The 20,375-nt window shown below is 43.9% G+C and overlaps 1 protein-coding gene across 1 annotated transcript in view; it reads left to right on the top strand.

Moving 5' to 3' along the window:
* Nucleotides 1-20,375, top strand: part of INTS8 (integrator complex subunit 8) — a 107,954-nt gene that overhangs the window by 82,826 nt on the left and 4,753 nt on the right. The window contains exons 22-25 of the mRNA XM_069731689.1: nt 3,888-3,991; nt 4,131-4,181; nt 4,266-4,339; nt 6,299-6,363. Coding sequence (XP_069587790.1) covers nt 3,888-3,991; nt 4,131-4,181; nt 4,266-4,339; nt 6,299-6,363 — 294 coding nt within the window. The remainder of the gene's footprint in view (nt 1-3,887; nt 3,992-4,130; nt 4,182-4,265; nt 4,340-6,298; nt 6,364-20,375) is intronic.

The following is a 20,375-nucleotide window of genomic DNA, read 5'->3' on the forward strand; positions in this document are numbered from 1 at the left end:
ATCAATAATAGTGAGACTCCGATAGCTTGGATTTTTTTGGTGAGCAATGCAGAAATGTTTTGAAACACTATGTAATAAATAGCCGTTGCGAATATTTTGGCGGTGATTGTTTAGACGGGCGTGCATTGCTTGGATTGTGCAGCCCACGTATTGTAGCCCACAAGTGATCTGCAAATAGGTTGACTGGCAGTCCACATGACACTTGATGATCTAGTTAGTGCCTGTTGTGTTCGATGTGAAAGATTTAGTTCCATCAATAATGAAGAGCAACACAAACATTTAGCAGTTTTGCATGTAAAACAACCAGGGGTTGACGGAATGCCAATTGGTTGAGGAGAGGGATTGAGTGTAGTCTTACTGGGAGCTACTATAATACTATTATACAATATGGAGCACCATGTAACATAGTAACATAGTTAGTAAGGCCGAAAAAAGACATTTGTCCATCCAGTTCAGCCTATATTCCATCATAATAAATCCCCAGATCTACGTCCTTCTACAGAACCTAATTGTATGATACAATATTGTTCTGCTCCAGGAAGACATCCAGGCCTCTCTTGAACCCCTCGACTGAGTTCGCCATCACCACCTCCTCAGGCAAGCAATTCCAGATTCTCACTGCCCTAACAGTAAAGAATCCTCTTCTATGTTGGTGGAAAAACCTTCTCTCCTCAAGACGCAAAGAATGCCCCCTTGTGCCCGTCACCTTCCTTGGTATAAACAGATCCTCAGCGAGATATTTGTATTGTCCCCTTATATACTTATACATGGTTATTAGATCGCCCCTCAGTCGTCTTTTTTCTAGACTAAATTATCCTAATTTCGCTAATCTATCTGGGTATTGTAGTTCTCCCATCCCCTTTATTAATTTTGTTGCCCTCCTTTGTACTCTCTCTAGTTCCATTATATCCTTCCTGAGCACCGGTGCCCAAAACTGGACACAGTACTCCATGTGCGGTCTAACTAGGGATTTGTACAGAGGCAGTATAATGCTCTCATCATGTGTATCCAGACCTCTTTTAATGCACCCCATGATCCTGTTTGCCTTGGCAGCTGCTGCCTGGCACTGGCTGCTCCAGGTAAGTTTATCATTAACTAGGATCCCCAAGTCCTTCTCCCTGTCAGATTTACCCAGTGGTTTCCCGTTCAGTGTGTAATGGTGATATTGATTCCTTCTTCCCATGTGTATAACCTTACATTTATCATTGTTAAACCTCATCTGCCACCTTTCAGCCCAAGTTTCCAACTTATCCAGATCCATCTGTAGCAGAATAATATCTTCTCTTGTATTAACTGCTTTACATAGTTTTGTATCATCTGCAAATATCGATATTTTACTGTGTAAACCTTCTACCAGATCATTAATGAATATGTTGAAGAGAACAGGTCCCAATACCGACCCCTGCGGTACCCCACTGGTCACAGCGACCCAGTTAGAGACTATACCATTTATAACCACCCTCTGCTTTCTATCACTAAGCCAGTTACTAACCCATTTACACACATTTTCCCCCAGACCAAGCATTCTCATTTTGTGTACCAACCTCTTGTGCGGCACGGTATCAAACGCTTTGGAAAAATCGAGATATACCACGTCCAATGACTCACCGTGGTCCAGCCTATAGCTTACCTCTTCATAAAAACTGATTAGATTGGTTTGACAGGAGCGATTTCTCATAAACCCATGCTGATATGGAGTTAAACAGTTATTCTCATTGAGATAATCCAGAATAACATCCCTCAGAAACCCTTCAAATATTTTACCAACAATAGAGGTTAGACTTACTGGCCTATAATTTCCAGGTTCACTTTTAGAGCCCTTTTTGAATATTGGCACCACATTTGCTATGCGCCAATCCTGCGGAACAGACCCTGTCGCTATAGAGTCCCTAAAAATAAGAAATAATGGTTTATCTATTACATTACTTAGTTCTCTTAGTACTCGTGGGTGTATGCCATCTGGACCCGGAGATTTATCTATTTTAATCTTATTTAGCCGGTTTCGCACCTCTTCTTGGGTTAGATTGGTGACCCTTAATATAGGGTTTTCATTGTTTCTTGGGATTTCACCTAGCATTTCATTTTCCACCGTGAATACCGTGGAGAAGAAGGTGTTTAATATGTTAGCTTTTTCCTCGTCATCTACAACCATTCTTTCCTCACTATTTTTTAAGGGGCCTACATTTTCAGTTTTTATTCTTTTACTATTGATATAGTTGAAGAACAGTTTGGGCCATTATACTGTATGGAGCACTATGTAGGGCCATTATTCTGTATGGAGCACTATGTGGGGCCATTATACTGTATGGAGCACTATGTGGGGCCATTATACTGTATGGATCACTATGTGGGGCCATTATACTGTATGGGATATTATATGGGGCCAATATACTGTATGGAGCACTATGTGGGTCCATTCTACACATATGGAACATTATATGGGGCCATTATACTGTATGGATGACTATGTGGGGCCATTATACTGTATGGAGCACTGTGGGCCATTATACTGTATGGAGCACTATATGGGGCAGGTTATACTGTATGGAGGCTGTGTGGGATTACAGTTGGAGAATCATATTATGATGGGGTCACAATTCTTTGTCGGGGGGATTGCGGAAGGAGAGTACTGTGGAAGAATTCACTGTGGGGGGTATGTGGGGGCTCTTTTGTTGGCATCATACTTTATTATCTGTCTTATTCAAGGTTTTTTCTTTTTTGTTATTACACATTCAAATTATGCCAATGTGCCATAATTTTTACTGCTCTTACATAACATATTATGTTATTCCAAAAGTTTATTCTAAGATCTATTCATTAAAATGTACTTTGCTTGTAGGACAACCCCTTTAAGTTTGTTTCCATATGTAAAGGTTCGTTGTTATATTTGATAAGGAAAAACTTCTTCAATTGTAGACTTTTTTATATATATATATATCTCTATATCAGCCCATGAATTTGTCCAAGCTTTTAATTTTGGCCCTCTGTGTATTTGCATTCGACATCCCTGGTATTGACTTTGTAGTATAAAATACTGTAGCATAATGGTATATTCACACTCTTTTTTTTTTTTTTTTTTTTTGTTTTGTTTTGTTTTGTTTTTTCTTATAGATTTTTCTTTACCTTTTTTCCTGAGCACTTTTTGTCGATTGTGACCTCCAGTGTTTTTCTAGCTTTTTTTTGTTGTTGTTTTTTTGGGGGGTGTCTTTTGTACTGGTGTTTTCACACAAAACAAAAAGTTTAAAATCCAACAGTGTAGGCAATGCTAAGGGATTTTGAAACACAAACACTCCAAAGAAAAAAAAACAAAATGCAAAAACGACACCACCTGCGTTGACTTTTGAGCCTTTTTCTTGACTTATATTTTTACAACATGGAGCATCTTTTATAGCTGTAAAACACCTGATGAATGGTCGGGTCACTGCTTTTTAACCCTCTGCACAGCTAGTCGATTTTACATAGAAATGCAAATCTTCACTCTCTTGAGCGTTTTCTGGTCTCTCTTTTTCCAATCCCTGCCTGAGAAAAACCACTTTCCTGTGAACAATACCCTAAAGGCAGTTTCCAGGCTTCAGGTAAATTTCTGCAGCCCCTTTTGTGGCTTCAGCAGTGAGAATCCTGACAGTGCGCATCACCCGCACTGTCAGGATTCTTCTCGAATGCCAGAGCGAGCGGCGGTCACGTGCCCCCCCACACCCTGCTAGCAGATGAGAATCAAGTAAAGGCATATCCTAGAGATATACCATCACTTTGTAAGATGGGATTAACCCTTTAATGTCTTCTTCTTCTTTTTTAATGGGGCAGTGATGCAGCTTTGTCTTTCAAAAAATGTATATTTAAATAAAGCCAAAAACACGTGATTTGTGATGACTTTTTTCATGTTACAGCAAGCAATCAGTATTCTGCAGCGCTGAACTATTATCTGCAGGCGGGGGCCGTATCCTCGGATTTCTTCACCAAGCAAGTCCCCCCGGATGTCTATACCGACCAGGTGGGGACATGTACAGACCAAGTGTCTGGAAAATGCGCCTTCTCCACCTAGTCAAATACAGTGAGAAATATATAATATTTTCTAATATATATAATTTTTTTTTTCTCTATTCATTTCTTAAAATTTCTTTTGTCAATAGGTGATAAAGAGGATGATAAAATGCTGCTCCTTGCTGAACTGCCACACGCAAGTATGAATCTGCTGCAGACCGTACCCGAAACTGCAGAGCATTGCAACGGGTGTCCTAGATCACGTGTCCCGTTATTTTCTGTAGGTGGCCATACTTTGCCAGTTCCTCAGAGAAGTGGATTACAAGACGGCCTTCAAAGCCCTACAGGAACAGAATAGGTAATGTAAGGCGTGTCCTCACCAAGGGGTGCGCCACGGACTATGGGGGGCTTCCTCTATTCCGGTTTCATTGTTCACCCCCACAACTACAGGCACGGAATACGGTGGGTGACTGTACACATCCTGGTGCTCAAATTCCTGCATTTACCTGGAATTCCCATGCAAGTTCTAAAAACCGTGTTCCATCAGAAAAAGACCGATTCATCATTTTTAATTCTTAAGTCAATTTTTTTTTTTTTTTTGTCTGACGCTTGTTGAGACCATTTTGCAGAAATAATTTTTTTGGTTTTTTTTTTACATTGAATATTTTTGAGCAAAAAGTCGCATTTTTCTCCAAAATGTCACAAAATATTCTACTTTCTGAAAAAGATGGGCAGAAAACTACACTGGAAGCAGGGAGACTATAGTAGAGTTGCACCGAATTTTTTTTTTTAATTATAAAGTCGCAATTGAGGAATCAGATGAAAATATCTGGAACAAACTTTTCCCAAAAAGCTGGTGGTGTTGGTGGGGCGAGGAGATGAACGAGCAACTATAAACTAGACTAGGAAAAAGGCGCAAATAGGATAATGAAATGGGTGCAAACAAAAAGGCACAAAACAGGTGCAAAGGCAATAATGAATCTGTCCCCTGAGGCTTTTATGTTTGTGCATTTATTTATCTTTTATAATGATTTTTATTGTTTATATCACTATCCATATATAAAAAAAAAAAAATTGTAATTTCCATACTGAATACTAGACCAAATATTAGACTCCTTCCTGTTCTTCATATCAACGTGACCAGCAATGTACTGACCCTGTCTGCTGTATTTAACTCGCGCTTACCGGAAGCGCGCCGGAAATCCCGCCCATCGGTGACCAAATGCAATAACGGCGATCAAAACATCGTATACACACTAAAATGGTATCATTAAAAACGGTCTCATCATCTCGGCGCACCAATAATAAGCCCTCATCCAACCCGAGATCACGAAAAATGGAGAAGTTATGGGTCTTGCAAAATGACGGGGTTTTTTTTGCTTGTTTTTTTTAACACACTTTGGATTTTTCACCACTTAAAAAAAGAACCTAGACATGTTTGGTGTCTATGAACTCGTAATGACCTGGAGAATCATAGTGTAGGTCATTTTTAGCATTTGGTGAACATGGTAAAAACATCCAAAAAAACAGTTGTGGAATTGCACTTTTTTTTTGCAATTTCACCGCACTTGGAATTTTTTTCCCATTTTTGAGTACAAGATATGGTAAAACCAACGGTGTCGTTCAAAACTACAACTCGTCCTGCAAAAAACAAGCCCTCACATGGCCATATTGATGGAAAAATAAAAAAAGGTATGGCTCTGGGAAGAAGGGGAGCGAAAAACCGTAACGCAAAAACAAAAAAGAGCTCCATCATGTAGGGGTTAACATGCACAATCTTCTTTACACCTTCTTCCTGGCCCTTTTTGCTGGTTTCAATTTTGCTTGGTTTGCCCAAATTGTTTCACAGAAAATTTGAAGCGACTCTTTGGGCACATTACTCCTAACCTTTACACTTTGGACTCGTTATTTTGCAGCAGGGCCTTTTACCACATGTACAATTTTTGGGGGATTTGCTAATAAAATAATACTGAGTTTGGTTATTACTCCTGGAAACAAATGGATACATGAACAACCGTTCTCCTTGTCAGGTTGTACTGTCCCTACACAACAATCTTTCCAATCACCGAATTCCCTAAAAAAATTGACATATTTTCATTTTGCTCCATTTATGCAGAGGATTTGGTGCCTTGTATTAGGAAAAACTGAGCTACATCTGCCATTGCTCTGGTTAAACTGGTAAACGTTGGAGCATAAATGAAAGTATTAATATACGAAGCTCCGCAGAATCCATTAAAAGCCTATTTAACTGAATCGCTTCTAACTTTTCTATAATGTATGGAAAATAAGTAATGTTCTGTATTCTATTTTTTTTAAGCCATGATGCAATGGATTCCTACTACGATCACATATGGGATGTGACCCTGCTGGAGTTCCTGACACGTATCCTTTTTGGCTTGTCAGAGATGGGTTTATATTTCTGTAAGGTATTTGTGACGAACAGCCAATTTTCTGAAGTTCTTGCATCGTCATTCTTTACTTCTTTGTGTGGGAGGGAAAAAAAAAATAGTTTGGAAAAGGAGTTTGAGTCCACATGTCGCTATATGGGGGAACGAGGACTGGTAAATTTCCCCATCGTTCCTATGACAAGGCTAAGTTTTCCGAGACACTGGGAGTGCGAATGGAGTAATCGTCTGGCCTAATGCTACAATTACTGACAACGTACTGTAATCTTCTATGTAACGCTTCTGTTTATTCTTCTACCTACTGAAGAGGAAGAACTTAACTTCCTTTTTCATATTTTGCTGCTTCACCGTTAAGACTGGACAGTCAAAAAGGAGTTTTTCAAACCCCCACTTTGATGCTTTGAGCCCGCATCAAAGCCGGAACATGTCAGCTGTTTTGAACAGCTGACGTGCTCGCAATAGCGGCGGGTGGAATCACGATCCACCCGCCGCTATTAACTAGTTAAATGCCACTGTCAAACGCTGACAGCGGCATTAAACTAGTGCTTCTGGCCATCGGTCTGGAAATGAGCGCATCGCTGACCCCTGTCTAAATGTTTTTAAAAATATAAAAGAAATTAAAAAAAATATATAAAAGTTTAAATCACCCCCCCCCTTTCACCCATTCAAAATAAAACTATAAAAATATCAAACCTACACATATTTGATATCGCCGCGTTCAGAATCACCCAATCTATCAATAAAAAACCTGATCGCTAAACTGCGTAGCAAGAAAAAAATTAGAAATGCCAGAATTACATTTTTTGGTCGCCGCAACATTGCATTAAAATGCAATAACTGGCGATCAAAAGAACGTATCTGTACCAAAATGGTATAATTAAAAGCGTCAGTTCAGCACCCAAAAAATAAGCTCTCACCCAACCCCAGATGACGAAAAATGGAGACGCTACAGGTATTGGAAAATTGTGCAAATTTTTTTTTTTTTTTAGCATAGTCTGGAACTTTTTTTTTTACCACTTAGATAAAAAATAACCTAGACATGTTTGGTGTCTATGAACTCGTAATGACCTGGAGAATCACAGTGGCAGGTCAGTTTTAGCATTTAGTGAACCTAGCAAAAAAGCCAAACAAAAAACCAGTGTGGGATTGCACTTTTTTTGGAATTTCACCACACTTGGAATTTTTTCCCTGTTTTTCTAGTAAACGACATGCTAAAATTAATAATGTTGTTCAAAAGTACAACTTGTCCCGCAAAAAATAAGCCGTCACATGGCCATATTGACGGAAAAATAAAAAAGTTATGGCTCTGGGAAGGAGGGGAGCGAAAACCGAAAAAAGCTGGGGTCATGAAGGGGTTAATACTAATACACAATAAAATTATATTCATTTTTGTCATCTCATATGTGGAAAATGGCTATCAGGCCAAAGATGGGAATCCATCATCCAAAAGATTTACGGACATGTGCAGGCGACACAAAGTTGCTATTTACCTTGCTATGCTCCTATCTTAGCCCTTAATATCAAACAATAGAAACACAGCGGAAGCTTAATGCCAATAAAAACAATGAATTTTATTAATAGTACAATTAAAATTCTAATAGAGTCCAATAGACCCCTTAGGGGTCACTCGACTTATGTTAGGTATTATATATGTATTTTCCTCAGCGGACAGTATAATTCTGTCTCATGTATTTCCACTGATTGTTATTGGACTCTATTAGAATTTTAATTGTACTATTAATAAAATTCATTGTTTTTATTGGCATTAACCTTCCGCTGTGTTTCTATTGTTTGATATTTGCTGTTATTTGGAAGTGCCGTATACATAGGCTATTGTTTTGGGAATATCTTAGCCCTTATCTGTTCCCTTCCCCACCCAGCGAGGTGTGAGGCTGAAGTGTATAGGATTACGCTAACCAGACAGACAAGGGAAGACGGATAGGGATAAAAGAAAACTAAAATCAAACATATACACTCACAAAACAATAAAGTGGAACGCGGGATTCATAGGAGGGATAAACCAAATAGATGTGGCTAAGGATCAGCACTAGTGATGAGCGAATATACTCTGTACTTAACCAGCATAAGTACATGTGGGGGTTGCCTGGTTGCTAGGGAATCCCCACATGTACTTATGCTGGCAAACAGATGTAAATCATTCAGCTGCGGCACTGAAAACTAAATCTCCGAGTACTTACAAGTACTCGGAGAACACCCGAATGTGCTCGGGAAATCTCGAGTACCGAGTATATTCGCTCATCACTAATCAGCACTCAAACCAAATCCATGCATCAATCTCCAGAACATACTCCCCAAACGCCTACTAGAATGAATTATCACTGGCAATTTCGATGTGCCAGTGGTGAGCATATATACCAGAGTGGAGTGGCCAACAAAGAGCAGCTGAGACAATTCAGGATGTAGAGCTCCAGGAGATCAACTAAATTGGTCAACCTGCGCAATGACAGAGAAAAGGAAAAACCTGCTCTGTTTAATAGGATGATGAAGCAGTTCCAATCAGTGCAGGGATTTGTGTGACTAAATGCTGCGATCTTCTGGCCCCTCTCTGTCGCGGTATGCCCATGACCATTTGTTTACAATGGAAAATAATCTGTATTGTGATAATATTGCCATGCACTATTTATCCTTGTATTTCGTACAATACTGCACTTTATTATATATATATATATATATATATATATATATATACATATACATATATATATATATATATATATATATATATATATATATTTATATTATTTTATTTTTTTTTTTTTTTTTTTTATTTTGAGGCCCCACAATATTTTCCTGGAATCTTTAGGGTGCCTGTGCATGTGCAGAAATATTTTCGTGACATGTCTCTATTTCCAGACGGAGTAAAGTATACACCCTCCAGCTGGCTCTATCCTGAACCAGTTCTTGCTTAGTGTCTGTAGGAGGCACTAGGGTATGATTTCAGACCCCGATTTTCTTATTTTACTTTTTATATTAATTTATTTCTCTCTTTTCAAGGTCCCGATCTCCCAAAAACATCAACAGGCGGGAACGCGGAGTGTCGCCTCCCCGTACCCCCTCCGGCAACCTCCGTGTCAGCCTGGGCTCTCACAGGGGCGACGGATTCCTTTAATGGGTCCGCTCTCCCCACACCAACAATGGACGGGAACATGGGGTGTCGCCCCCACATACCCCCTTCCGGAGCCAGGACTTCAGCCAGCCTGCCCCCCAATGAGGTGAAGGAGAAGCTCCCTTGTGGCTTTTGTGTGGCTCCACTGCACCACCACTAAGAGAAAATGGCTGTTGTCAGGAAACTATCGTGCCCTCTAAACCTCCCTATCAAAGGGATGGTGGATTGAGGATGGACTGCGTGGCTGACTTTCGCCGTCTGTGGCCCAGCGCTCCCGACTCTGCTCGCAGTGCGTATGGCCATTTCAGTTGGAGGGAGGACTCCTTTCCTCCCTCCCCGGGGTCCTGTGTTGATGTCCGGGCCCCCAGGGGGATCGGCACGGTCCAATGCTGCACCGCGGCCGTTACGTCCCTGCCCGCCTGCCTGCCTGCACCCTCCGTCCTCTCCGCTGGCCACAGCTGTCTTCAGCTGCCGCCGTCCTGGCTGCGGTTCTCTCCATGGCCGGCTCCCCCGCCGCTGCTGCAATCGTCCCCCCTGCCGTCTCCATCATCGCGGCCTCTAATTTAGTCCCCGGCTTCTAGCCTAGGTAGGCCCGACCCCGCCCTCCCAGCCGGCTCCGCCCCCCTTTGCTCTTTCTATGGGATCCTAAATAGCCCTGCCTTTCCGGGATGCTGCATTATGCAGCCACGGCCCCACGGGCATTCCTTCCACCCACTTTTTCTGGCGCTTCTCGTTACCCACAAGAAGCGCCAAACTAACTTACGCGGTCTTCCTCCTGAAGCAGGAAGACGGGGATGCCATTTGCACGCCGGGCACCGCAGCAGGGGACTTCTCTGGGGGCACGGCGCAGGACACACACCGCTTAACCCTTCACGGAGGCCTCTTACCCGTGGTGGCCTCCCTTTTTACAATATGTCTCAATCAAAACCTACTAAAAGAGCTGATTAAGCTCACACAGTGGTGTATGCCGCATGTGCCTCATGCAATATCTCTCTACATCTGGGGTACCCTAACCCATTTTGTACGGCCTGCGATGCCTCAGGTCCCCAGGAGCCCCCCGCTACTGTAGCACACAGCGGTGCCAGCCCCCCAGAATGGGCTTCTTCCTTGACTCAGACCATGGTTTCTCTCACCAAGGCCTTAGAGTCCTTTCGTGACTCCTCTTCAAGCCAGAGCATCTCCCTTCTTTCAGTAGAGGGCCCCTCAGCCACACAAGAGCCTTCCTCAGATGTGGGCAGGATGGCCACAAAAGGGACACATTCTTCTAGAAGACGTATCCGTGACCCGTCCCCACGAAACTCCGATGCCTCTGCATCTGTTAGCTCTGTGTCTCGTTCCCCCTCACCAGGGGAGCGCAGCGAACACTACTCGGAATGAGTCAGATGAGGCCCTAGACCCGGACTCCCCTGAGTTCCAGGAGTCTATAGATTCTCTCATCAAGGCGCTTAATCACACTCTGGAATTGGACGAAGAACCCAGTACTAATCCGGATCACCCAGTATCTTTTAAAAGAACAAAACGTCCTCACAGGGTTTTTGCTAACCACCCTGAGTTTACGAACATTAAGAGGCATAGAAGTCGCCCAGATTAGCGTTTCACGGGCCTCAAACCGCTAGAAGCTCGGTACCATTTTGCAACTACTCTGAGACAGGAGTGGACTGAGTCCCCTGCAGTAGATCCACCCATATCAAGACTCGCTTCAAAAACTCTTCTATCTCTGGCTGACAGATCTTCCATTAAAAATCCCACTAATCGTCAGATTGACAACCTGGCCAGGTCGGTCTTCGAGGCTGCCGGAGCAACGCTGTTTCCATCTTTCGCTACCACTTGGGTAGCTGGTGGCCTGGGCTGAGGCCATAGTGAAAACCAGTAGGTACAATAGCCTGCCACCCGAAGTGACCAGTCTCGCCTACCAAATCGCCCGAGCAGGGATTACGTACTTCATGCTTCTCTAGATGCGGCTAATTGTGCCGCTCTTGCAGCCGCAAACGCCGTGACCATCAGCAGAGCATTGTGGCTCCGAGAGTGGCAGGCAGACTCCGCCTCAAAGAAATATTTGACTTCCCTACCGTACCAATACGGGCGTTCGGAGATAAACTCGATCAGATTATCTCGGATGCTACTGGAGCAAATTCCTCCCTTAGCGTAGGCCCAATCTCCCCTTTCGGAACCAATCCCAGGCTCGCTTCCGACCTTTTCATAGTACCACAGGCTGGTCATCCACAGCCGCTTCCGCTAGCTTGTCTCGGCCCCCACACAGAGGCAGGGGTTCCCAACCTTCCTTCAGACCTTCTAACTCCTAGAGAAACATCCCCCCGATCCAGGCCCAAGAGTGCACCTTCCCACAAATTCTCTCAATGACTTCTTGCCGTGTCCGGAGGACACAGGAAGGGTAGGCGGCTGTCTGATTTGGTTTCGCCAAGTTTGGTTAACGGTCGTTGAAGACCAATGGGTCAGAGATCTCGTGTCTTCTGGATACAAAATTTAACTCGCATCCCCCCCAACGTGTTTCTTTCAGTCTCGTCTTCCAAAGTCCAAGGCGCACGCATCCCCCTTTTACCGGGCCTTACAAGCCCTCCGCAACAGCGCAGTCATCGTTCCGATTCTTCCCAAGGAAAGGTTCAAAGACTTTTACTTGAACCTCTTTGTCGTCCCAAAGAAGGACGGAACCATGCGTCCCATCCTAGACCTAAAGTTATTGAACAAATTCATCACAGTGCACCACTTCAGGATGGAATCCCTCCACTCCGTCATTGCTTCTCTGGAAACGGGAATATCATCAAAGACGTATATCTTCACATTCCAATCTTCGAAAGTCATCAAAGATTTCTACGCTTTGCGGTCGGGGACGATTATTTTCAATTCACTACTTTGCCCTTCTGGCTCTTCATTAATACCATCACCTTTTGGCCGGACGTCCTGTCCAGATCCAATCAGACAACGCCACGGCTGTGGCGTACATCAATCGCCAGGGAGGCACGCGAAGGAGAAGGGCGATGATCGAAGTGACGCACATTCTACATTGGGCCAAGACAAATCATTCGCTCATCTCTGCAGTTCATATTCCAGAAGTAGAGAATTGAGCGGCGGACTTTCTCAGCCGCCAGGGCATAGCCTCAGGAGAGTGGTCTCTTCACCTGGAAGTCTTTCATCAGATTTGCCAGAGTTGGGGCATTCCAGATGTGGACTTCATGGCCTCCAGGCTAAACGCCAAGGTCCCGACATTCGTAGCTCGGTCCCGCGATCCATTAGCTATCGGCTCAGATACTCTAGTACTCCCATGGATCCAATTTCGCCTCCCTTACATCTTTCCTCCTATTACGCTGATCCCATGGGTCATCCAGAAAATCAAAGCGGAAGGCAATCTGGTGATCCTCGTCGCTCCAGACTGGCCATGCCGATCTTGGTATGAGGAGCTAGTACATCTAGTCGCCGACGTTCTCTGGCGGTTACCGGATCGTCCAGATCAACTCTCCCAGGGACCCATTTGCCACCAGAACTCGAGAGTTCTGAGTTAACGGCCTGGCCATTGAATCCTGGGTTCTAGCCCAGGCCGGGTTCTCGTGTCAAGTGGCATCTACCATGATCAACGCTAGGAAGCCTGTTTCCATGCGTATTTACCATCGCGTTTGGAAAACGTTTTTCTCCTGGTGTAAAGATAACGGTTGTTCCCCGATGGCGTTTTCCATCCCGATTGGATTCAGGCCTAGCACTGGCCTCTCTCAAGGGCCAAATCTCTGCTCTATCCGTCCTCTTCCAGCTTCGGATAGCTTCCAAACCACAGGTTAGAACCTTCATGCAGGGAGTTTCGCATCTTGTCCCCCCATACAAGATGCCTTTTGGAACCTTGGGACCTTAACTTGGTCCTCAGTGCCTTACAAGAGACTCCTTTTGAGCCAATACAGGATGTTACTCTTTCTCTTTTTTTCATGGAAAGTTGCCTTTCTTGTGACAATAACATCCATCAGACGGGTCTCGGAACTGGCAGCTTTGTGGTGCAAACCTCTATTTTTGATTTTCCACCACAACAAGGTTGTGCTCAGGACGTCCCCGTCCTTCCTGCCTAAAGTCATCTCGAGTTTTCATCTGAATGAAAACATAGTTCTGCCCTGCTCCAGTCCACCGTACTGCGAAGGCTCTTTACACTTTGGACCCGGTGAGGGCTCTCAGAAAGTACATCTCCAGAACAGCGTCTTTCCGCAAATCGGATTCCCTTTTTGTGCTTTCGAAAGGTCACAGAAAAGGTCTGCCTGCTTCTAAGGCCACAATAGCTAGATGGATCCGTTCAGCAATTCAAGAAGCTTACCGTGTCAAAGGTCAGCCTATCCTGGTCGGAATTAAGGCACACTCCACTCGGTCAGTGAGGGCTTCCTGGGCCATTCGGCACCAGGCATCGGCGCAGCAAGTGTGCAAGGCTATGACTTGGTCCAGTCTTCACACGTTTGCTAAGCATTACAACATTCATCTTCAAGCCTCTTCAGATGCGGTCCTTGACAAACCGATTCTGCGATCGGCAGTTTCGCATCTGTAGGCTTCGTGTGAGGTTTCACCTGTTGTTATGCTTTCCCTCCCAGGGACTGCTTTAGGATGTCCCCTGGTCCCGTGTCCCCCAATGAGGAGGAGAAACAAGGATTTTTGTGTACTCAAAATCCTTTTCTCCGAGCCAATCATTGGGGGGACACAGCACCCACCCTGTTAGCCCGTTGGCTTGTAGTCATTATTGGTTTTGACATATTGCAATTCTGTTTGTGAGCTCCTACTGCTTTGGCACCGAACTGGTTCAGGATAGAGCCAGAAGAGGGTGTATACTGCGGAGGAGGAGTTAATTTCTTTGTTTATTTGCTTAGTGTCCTCCTAGTGGCAGCAGCATAACACCCATGGTCCTGTGTCCCCCAATGATTGGCTCAGAGAAAAGGATTTTACGGTGAGTACACAAAAATCCCTGTTTTGTATAGTTTACAGCTAATTGCATAAGACTGGGACATTGCCTCATTAACCCCTTTTGTCCATCCCAAGTAGATTATTCTTAAAATAATACGGTGGTAATAATAATCTAAGACCGCATTTTAGTTTTACAAATAACAAAATTTGTTAAAACTGGTCCTGGAAAAAGTGTCAGCAGTTTTCATGTGGGCGGCACGGTAGCTCAGTGGGTAGCGTTGTTTCTTTTCAGCGCTGGGTACACATCCCAAGTACAACATCTCTAGGGAGTTTGTATTTTCTCCCCATGTTTGTGTCGGTTTCCTCCCACACTCCAGACATACTGATAGGGAATGTAGATGGTGAGCCCCAAGGGGGACAGTGATGATGATGATAATGGTGAATATTTCTTTACTTCTATAGTGCCATGATTTAGATCTTTTTTTGGAATTTGTTTGCTTGCCATCAGTAACCAGAAGAACCTTTTGCTGTTTTCTGCATCTTATTTGGATGTAAAACGGCGTGGTGGTGTTATGGGACCACTTTACATAGTAGATGAAATGCAGATGTGATGTTTTCGCATTTCAATGTATAGAAGGCATGCTCAGGACTACTCAGCCTAATGGAGGAGGGAAGGCCATTGTGTCTGCAGTGGAAATGGATACCAGCAACAGTTAAGGTACCGTCACACTTAGCGACGCTGCAGCGATACCGACAACGATCCGGATCGCTGCAGCGTCGCTGTTTGGTCGCTGGAGAGCTGTCACACAGACAGCTCTCCAGCGACCAACGATCCCGAGGTCCCCGGTAACCAGGGTAAACATCGGGTAACTAAGCGCAGGGCCGCGCTTAGTAACCCGATGTTTACCCTGGTTACCAGCGTAAAAAAACAAACAGTACATACTTACATTCAGCTGTCTGTCCCTTGCCGTCTGGTTCCTGCACTGACTGCTGGCCGTAAAGTGAAAGTGAAAGCACAGCACAGCGGTGAGTCACACAGCGGTGACTCACCGCTGTGGCTGTGCTCTGCTTTCACTTTACGGCCAGCAGTCAGTGCAGGAACCAGACGGCAAGGGACAGACAGCTGAATGTAAGTATGTACTGTTTGTTTTTTTACGCTGGTAACCAGGGTAAACAGTGGGTTACTAAGCGCGGCCCTGCGCTTAGTTACCCGATGTTTACCCTGGTTACCAGTGAAGACATCGCTGAATCGGTGTCACACACGCTGATTCAGCGATGTCTACGGGGAGTCCAGCGACGAAATAAAGTTCTGGACTTTCTTCCCCGACCAGCGATCTCCCAGCAGGGGCCTGATCGCTGCTGCCTGTCACACTGGACGATATCGCTAGCGAGGACGCTGCAACGTCACGGATCGCTAGCGATATCGTCTAGTGTGACAGTACCTTTAACACCACAAAAGACAAAGCCACCCAAACTAGTTTTCTGTTCTCTTGTTGACCACACACAGCCCAGGTTTATGTCTTCCAGAGTGATCCACATGTGGACAGAAGAAACATAAGCTTCATGTTCATAACCTTTATGTAAACTAATATCTATCCTTCATTTTTTTGTTTCATCAAAAATGGGACTAAATCGCTGCAGGATGTGATGTTTACCCCAGTAATGTAGCAAAGGATTGTGTTCAGGCTTGATGTAGTATGATAAGCATGGGATTGGATGAAAAATAAAGATGACTTTTATACACAGGATTTTTTTTTTGCAGTGATCACCCTGTAGTTAAAGGGAATTATGAGCTTTTTTTATCTTTTTTTTTTTGGCACCCTATACATACAAACGAGATTGGCGCCCCCGCTCACCGTCGGCTGACCCTGTGACAAACGTGTTTCACCTCATGGCCTCCTGATGATCCGCTGAGGTGAAACACGTTGAGGCACATTATACATCAACTTTGATAAGTATCTGTTCTCACCCTCTGCTATTATCTGTGATATACCATGCAATGTTCAGCTATAGATAGAACTGACTAATGCTATTTTCCTTGCACTGCCGTTTTGACTATACATATGTGTGGCTACTTTCAATTTGTGAATCTGAGAATTATCATCAGCTCAGTTATAGGGAATCTCAGGGTCAGCCACCGGTGAGTGGGGGGCGCCATATCCGCTGACAAGTAGGGTGCCAACCCCCACAGCCAGGCAGGTGCACAGCAGTAGGAGTCAGAGGTAGTGCGCTGTGGTTTTTAGCTTTTAGCACGAGCACGGTTTTGTCTACACTATTGTTTGGGTCCGTGTATCTCACCCTGGCACACACTAAAGGCTAAGATATATCTGTATCTATCTATCTATCTATCAATCATAACTAGCCTTCTTGTCATCCTGCCTATCTTTTTCCGGTTGAATATATGACGAGGCATCTGTGACACCTCTTAACAGGGGATATAGTAGGAGTCACAGGGTCAGCTGACGGTGAGCGGGGGCGCCAATCTCGTTTGTATGTATAGGGTGCCATCCTCCGCTGGCAGGCAGGATTTGTATATAGGTGCTATTAACAGGGCAATCTAGAGTGCACGGTTGTGTGTTATTGTTGTGTCATGGTTTTAATTGAACGTAATAAACTTGATGTTTTATCTATATCATCATAGAAAATTAAGGGTTATTTGCTTTACTTAATTTGAATTTTTCTGTTTTGGTGGCTGTACTAGCCTATGGTTGCTATATTTTTTTTTTTTTTGCAGTGCGGTAAAGAGTGAGGATTACACCTCATGCCATCTTCAGTTTTATATGGAGACTTTCTAATTAGTGTGATGGCATTGGTTCTACAGATGAGGAAGAATAAAGGTTGTCCTGATTAGGTGTCCAGTCCTCCATAGCAGCCGAACCGGATTATTCTTCCTTCTGCACCTGGGTGACGCTCGTGCCCTGTGTGCTCCCAGTCTTATACAGAGAGTGGTTGTCTTTTTTTTTTTTTTCTTTTTTTTTTTTTTAATTAGAAGCCATACTTGTTGGAGAATATTCCACTGGAGTTGAGCTAAAACATTCACACTGCCCCAGTCCGGCATACAGTTCATGATATCGTGCTACCTTCTTACACACCAGGCAAGGACATGCCCTAGACCGGCTAAGGAGAGTAAAACTAATCCCAAACTGTTCTTCAACTATATCAATAGTAAAAGAATAAAAACTGAAAATGTAGGCCCCTTAAAAAATAGTGAGGAAAGAATGGTTGTAGATGACGAGGAAAAAGCTAACATATTAAACATCTTCTCCACGGTATTCACGGTGGAAAATGAAATGCTAGGTGAAATCCCAAGAAACAATGAAAACCCTATATTAAGGGTCACCAATCTAACCCAAGAAGAGGTGCGAAACCGGCTAAACAAGATTAAAATAGATAAATCTCCGGGTCCGGATGGCATACACCCACGAGTACTAAGAGAACTAAGTAATGTAATAGATAAACCATTATTTCTTATTTTTAGGGACTCTATAGCGACAGGGTCTGTTCCGCAGGACTGGCGCATAGCAAATGTGGTGCCAATATTCAAAAAGGGCTCTAAAAGTGAACCTGGAAATTATAGGCCAGTAAGTCTAACCTCTATTGTTGGTAAAATATTTGAAGGGTTTCTGAGGGATGTTATTCTGGATTATCTCAATGAGAATAACTGTTTAACTCCATATCAGCATGGGTTTATGAGAAATCGCTCCTGTCAAACCAATCTAATCAGTTTTTATGAAGAGGTAAGCTATAGGCTGGACCACGGTGAGTCATTGGACGTGGTATATCTCGATTTTTCCAAAGCGTTTGATACCGTGCCGCACAAGAGGTTGGTACACAAAATGAGAATGCTTGGTCTGGGGGAAAATGTGTGTAAATGGGTTAGTAACTGGCTTAGTGATAGAAAGCAGAGGGTGGTTATAAATGGTATAGTCTCTAACTGGGTCGCTGTGACCAGTGGGGTACCGCAGGGGTCGGTATTGGGACCTATTCTCTTCAACATATTCATTAATGATCTGGTAGAAGGTTTACACAGTAAAATATCGATATTTGCAGATGATACAAAACTATGTAAAGCAGTTAATACAAGAGAAGATAGTATTCTGCTACAGATGGATCTGGATAAGTTGGAAACTTGGGCTGAAAGGTGGCAGATGAGGTTTAACAATGATAAATGTAAGGTTATACACATGGGAAGAAGGAATCAATATCACCATTACACACTGAACGGGAAACCACTGGGTAAATCTGACAGGGAGAAGGACTTGGGGATCCTAGTTAATGATAAACTTACCTGGAGCAGCCAGTGCCAGGCAGCAGCTGCCAAGGCAAACAGGATCATGGGGTGCATTAAAAGAGGTCTGGATACACATGATGAGAGCATTATACTGCCTCTGTACAAATCCCTAGTTAGACCGCACATGGAGTACAGTGTACAGTTTTGGGCACCGGTGCTCAGGAAGGATATAATGGAACTAGAGAGAGTACAAAGGAGGGCAACAAAATTAATAAAGGGGATGGGAGAACTACAATACCCAGATAGATTAGCGAAATTAGGATTATTTAGTCTAGAAAAAAGACGACTGAGGGGCGATCTAATAACCATGTATAAGTATATAAGGGGACAATACAAATATCTCGCTGAGGATCTGTTTATACCAAGGAAGGTGACGGGCACAAGGGGGCATTCTTTGCGTCTGGAGGAGAGAAGGTTTTTCCACCAACATAGAAGAGGATTCTTTACTGTTAGGGCAGTGAGAATCTGGAATTGCTTGCCTGAGGAGGTGGTGATGGCGAACTCAGTCGAGGGGTTCAAGAGAGGCCTGGATGTCTTCCTGGAGCAGAACAATATTGTATCATACAATTATTAGGTTCTGTAGAAGGACGTAGATCTGGGGATTTATTATGATGGAATATAGGCTGAACTGGATGGACAAATGTCTTTTTTCGGCCTTACTAACTATGTTACTATGGCTCCAGTGAAAATCTTTTTGCTCAACTCCAATAACCTCCCCAACAAATCCTTCTATAGAATGTCAGGTGTCGGGGAGTGAATTTGTCCTGCCCAGGCTCTGCACACCGTTTGCCTTTTACAATATCTATGTTGCACTATTTCTGGCTGTACAATGTGTTAAAGGGGTTGTCCACTACGCTCGAGCCCTATATTTTCCCCCATTAAAATAATAAGACTTAGGCCGGGGTCACATTAGAGTACAGCATCGGATGCCTGAGCCGTGCGTCAGTGCTCCAATCCCCCTCGCATGAGAGAATCCCAGCACCGGTGCAGATGAGACGGAGACCGTAACCTCTCCATCCCCTCGATTGCCTGTATCGGCGTATATATCGGACTGCACTGGGATGACATCCATTGACTTGAGTGGGTGTGCATCGTAGGAGATACGCTGCCAATAGCAGCATGCTGCAATATATCAATATATAATAAAAATAATCGCAGATCTGAGCTTCCCCAAAGAGTAACACTGGTCCGAGTGTAATGCAATGTTTTATCACATAGCACTCGGCCGTGTGAGCGAACCTTTATACTCCCCTCCGGTATCGGCGTCATTCCAGCAGCGTCGGCACTGGCTTTTCCAGGGCAGTATTCCACGCGATCCCTGCGGCCAATGTGTTTCACTCTCCTACAGATGTAATTGACATCCAGAGGAAGTGAGAAAGCAACCGTAACGATCACTTCCTCCAGATGTCTGATTTATCCAAAGGAGGGGGAGAGTGGATCAGGCGCTGATTGGCCACAGGGACCACATGTCGGGTCACGCGAGTCCTGGTAGAGCCAATGCGGACACCGGTGAATAGAGCCAGAGTTTAGTATAAGTGTTATTTTACAGGGGGGAACATAAGGATTGAGAAGGGGTTGTCCAAGTTATGGACAGTCCCCTTTTGAGTGAGAATCTGCCAGTGAACTTATTCAGATTTAATGATGTGAGAGTTCATAACTTTTTTTTTTTGTGGGTTGTTTTTCTTTGTGA

Source organism: Ranitomeya imitator, chromosome 6 (assembly GCF_032444005.1).
Source record: "Ranitomeya imitator isolate aRanImi1 chromosome 6, aRanImi1.pri, whole genome shotgun sequence".
NCBI lineage: Eukaryota > Metazoa > Chordata > Amphibia > Anura > Dendrobatidae > Ranitomeya > Ranitomeya imitator.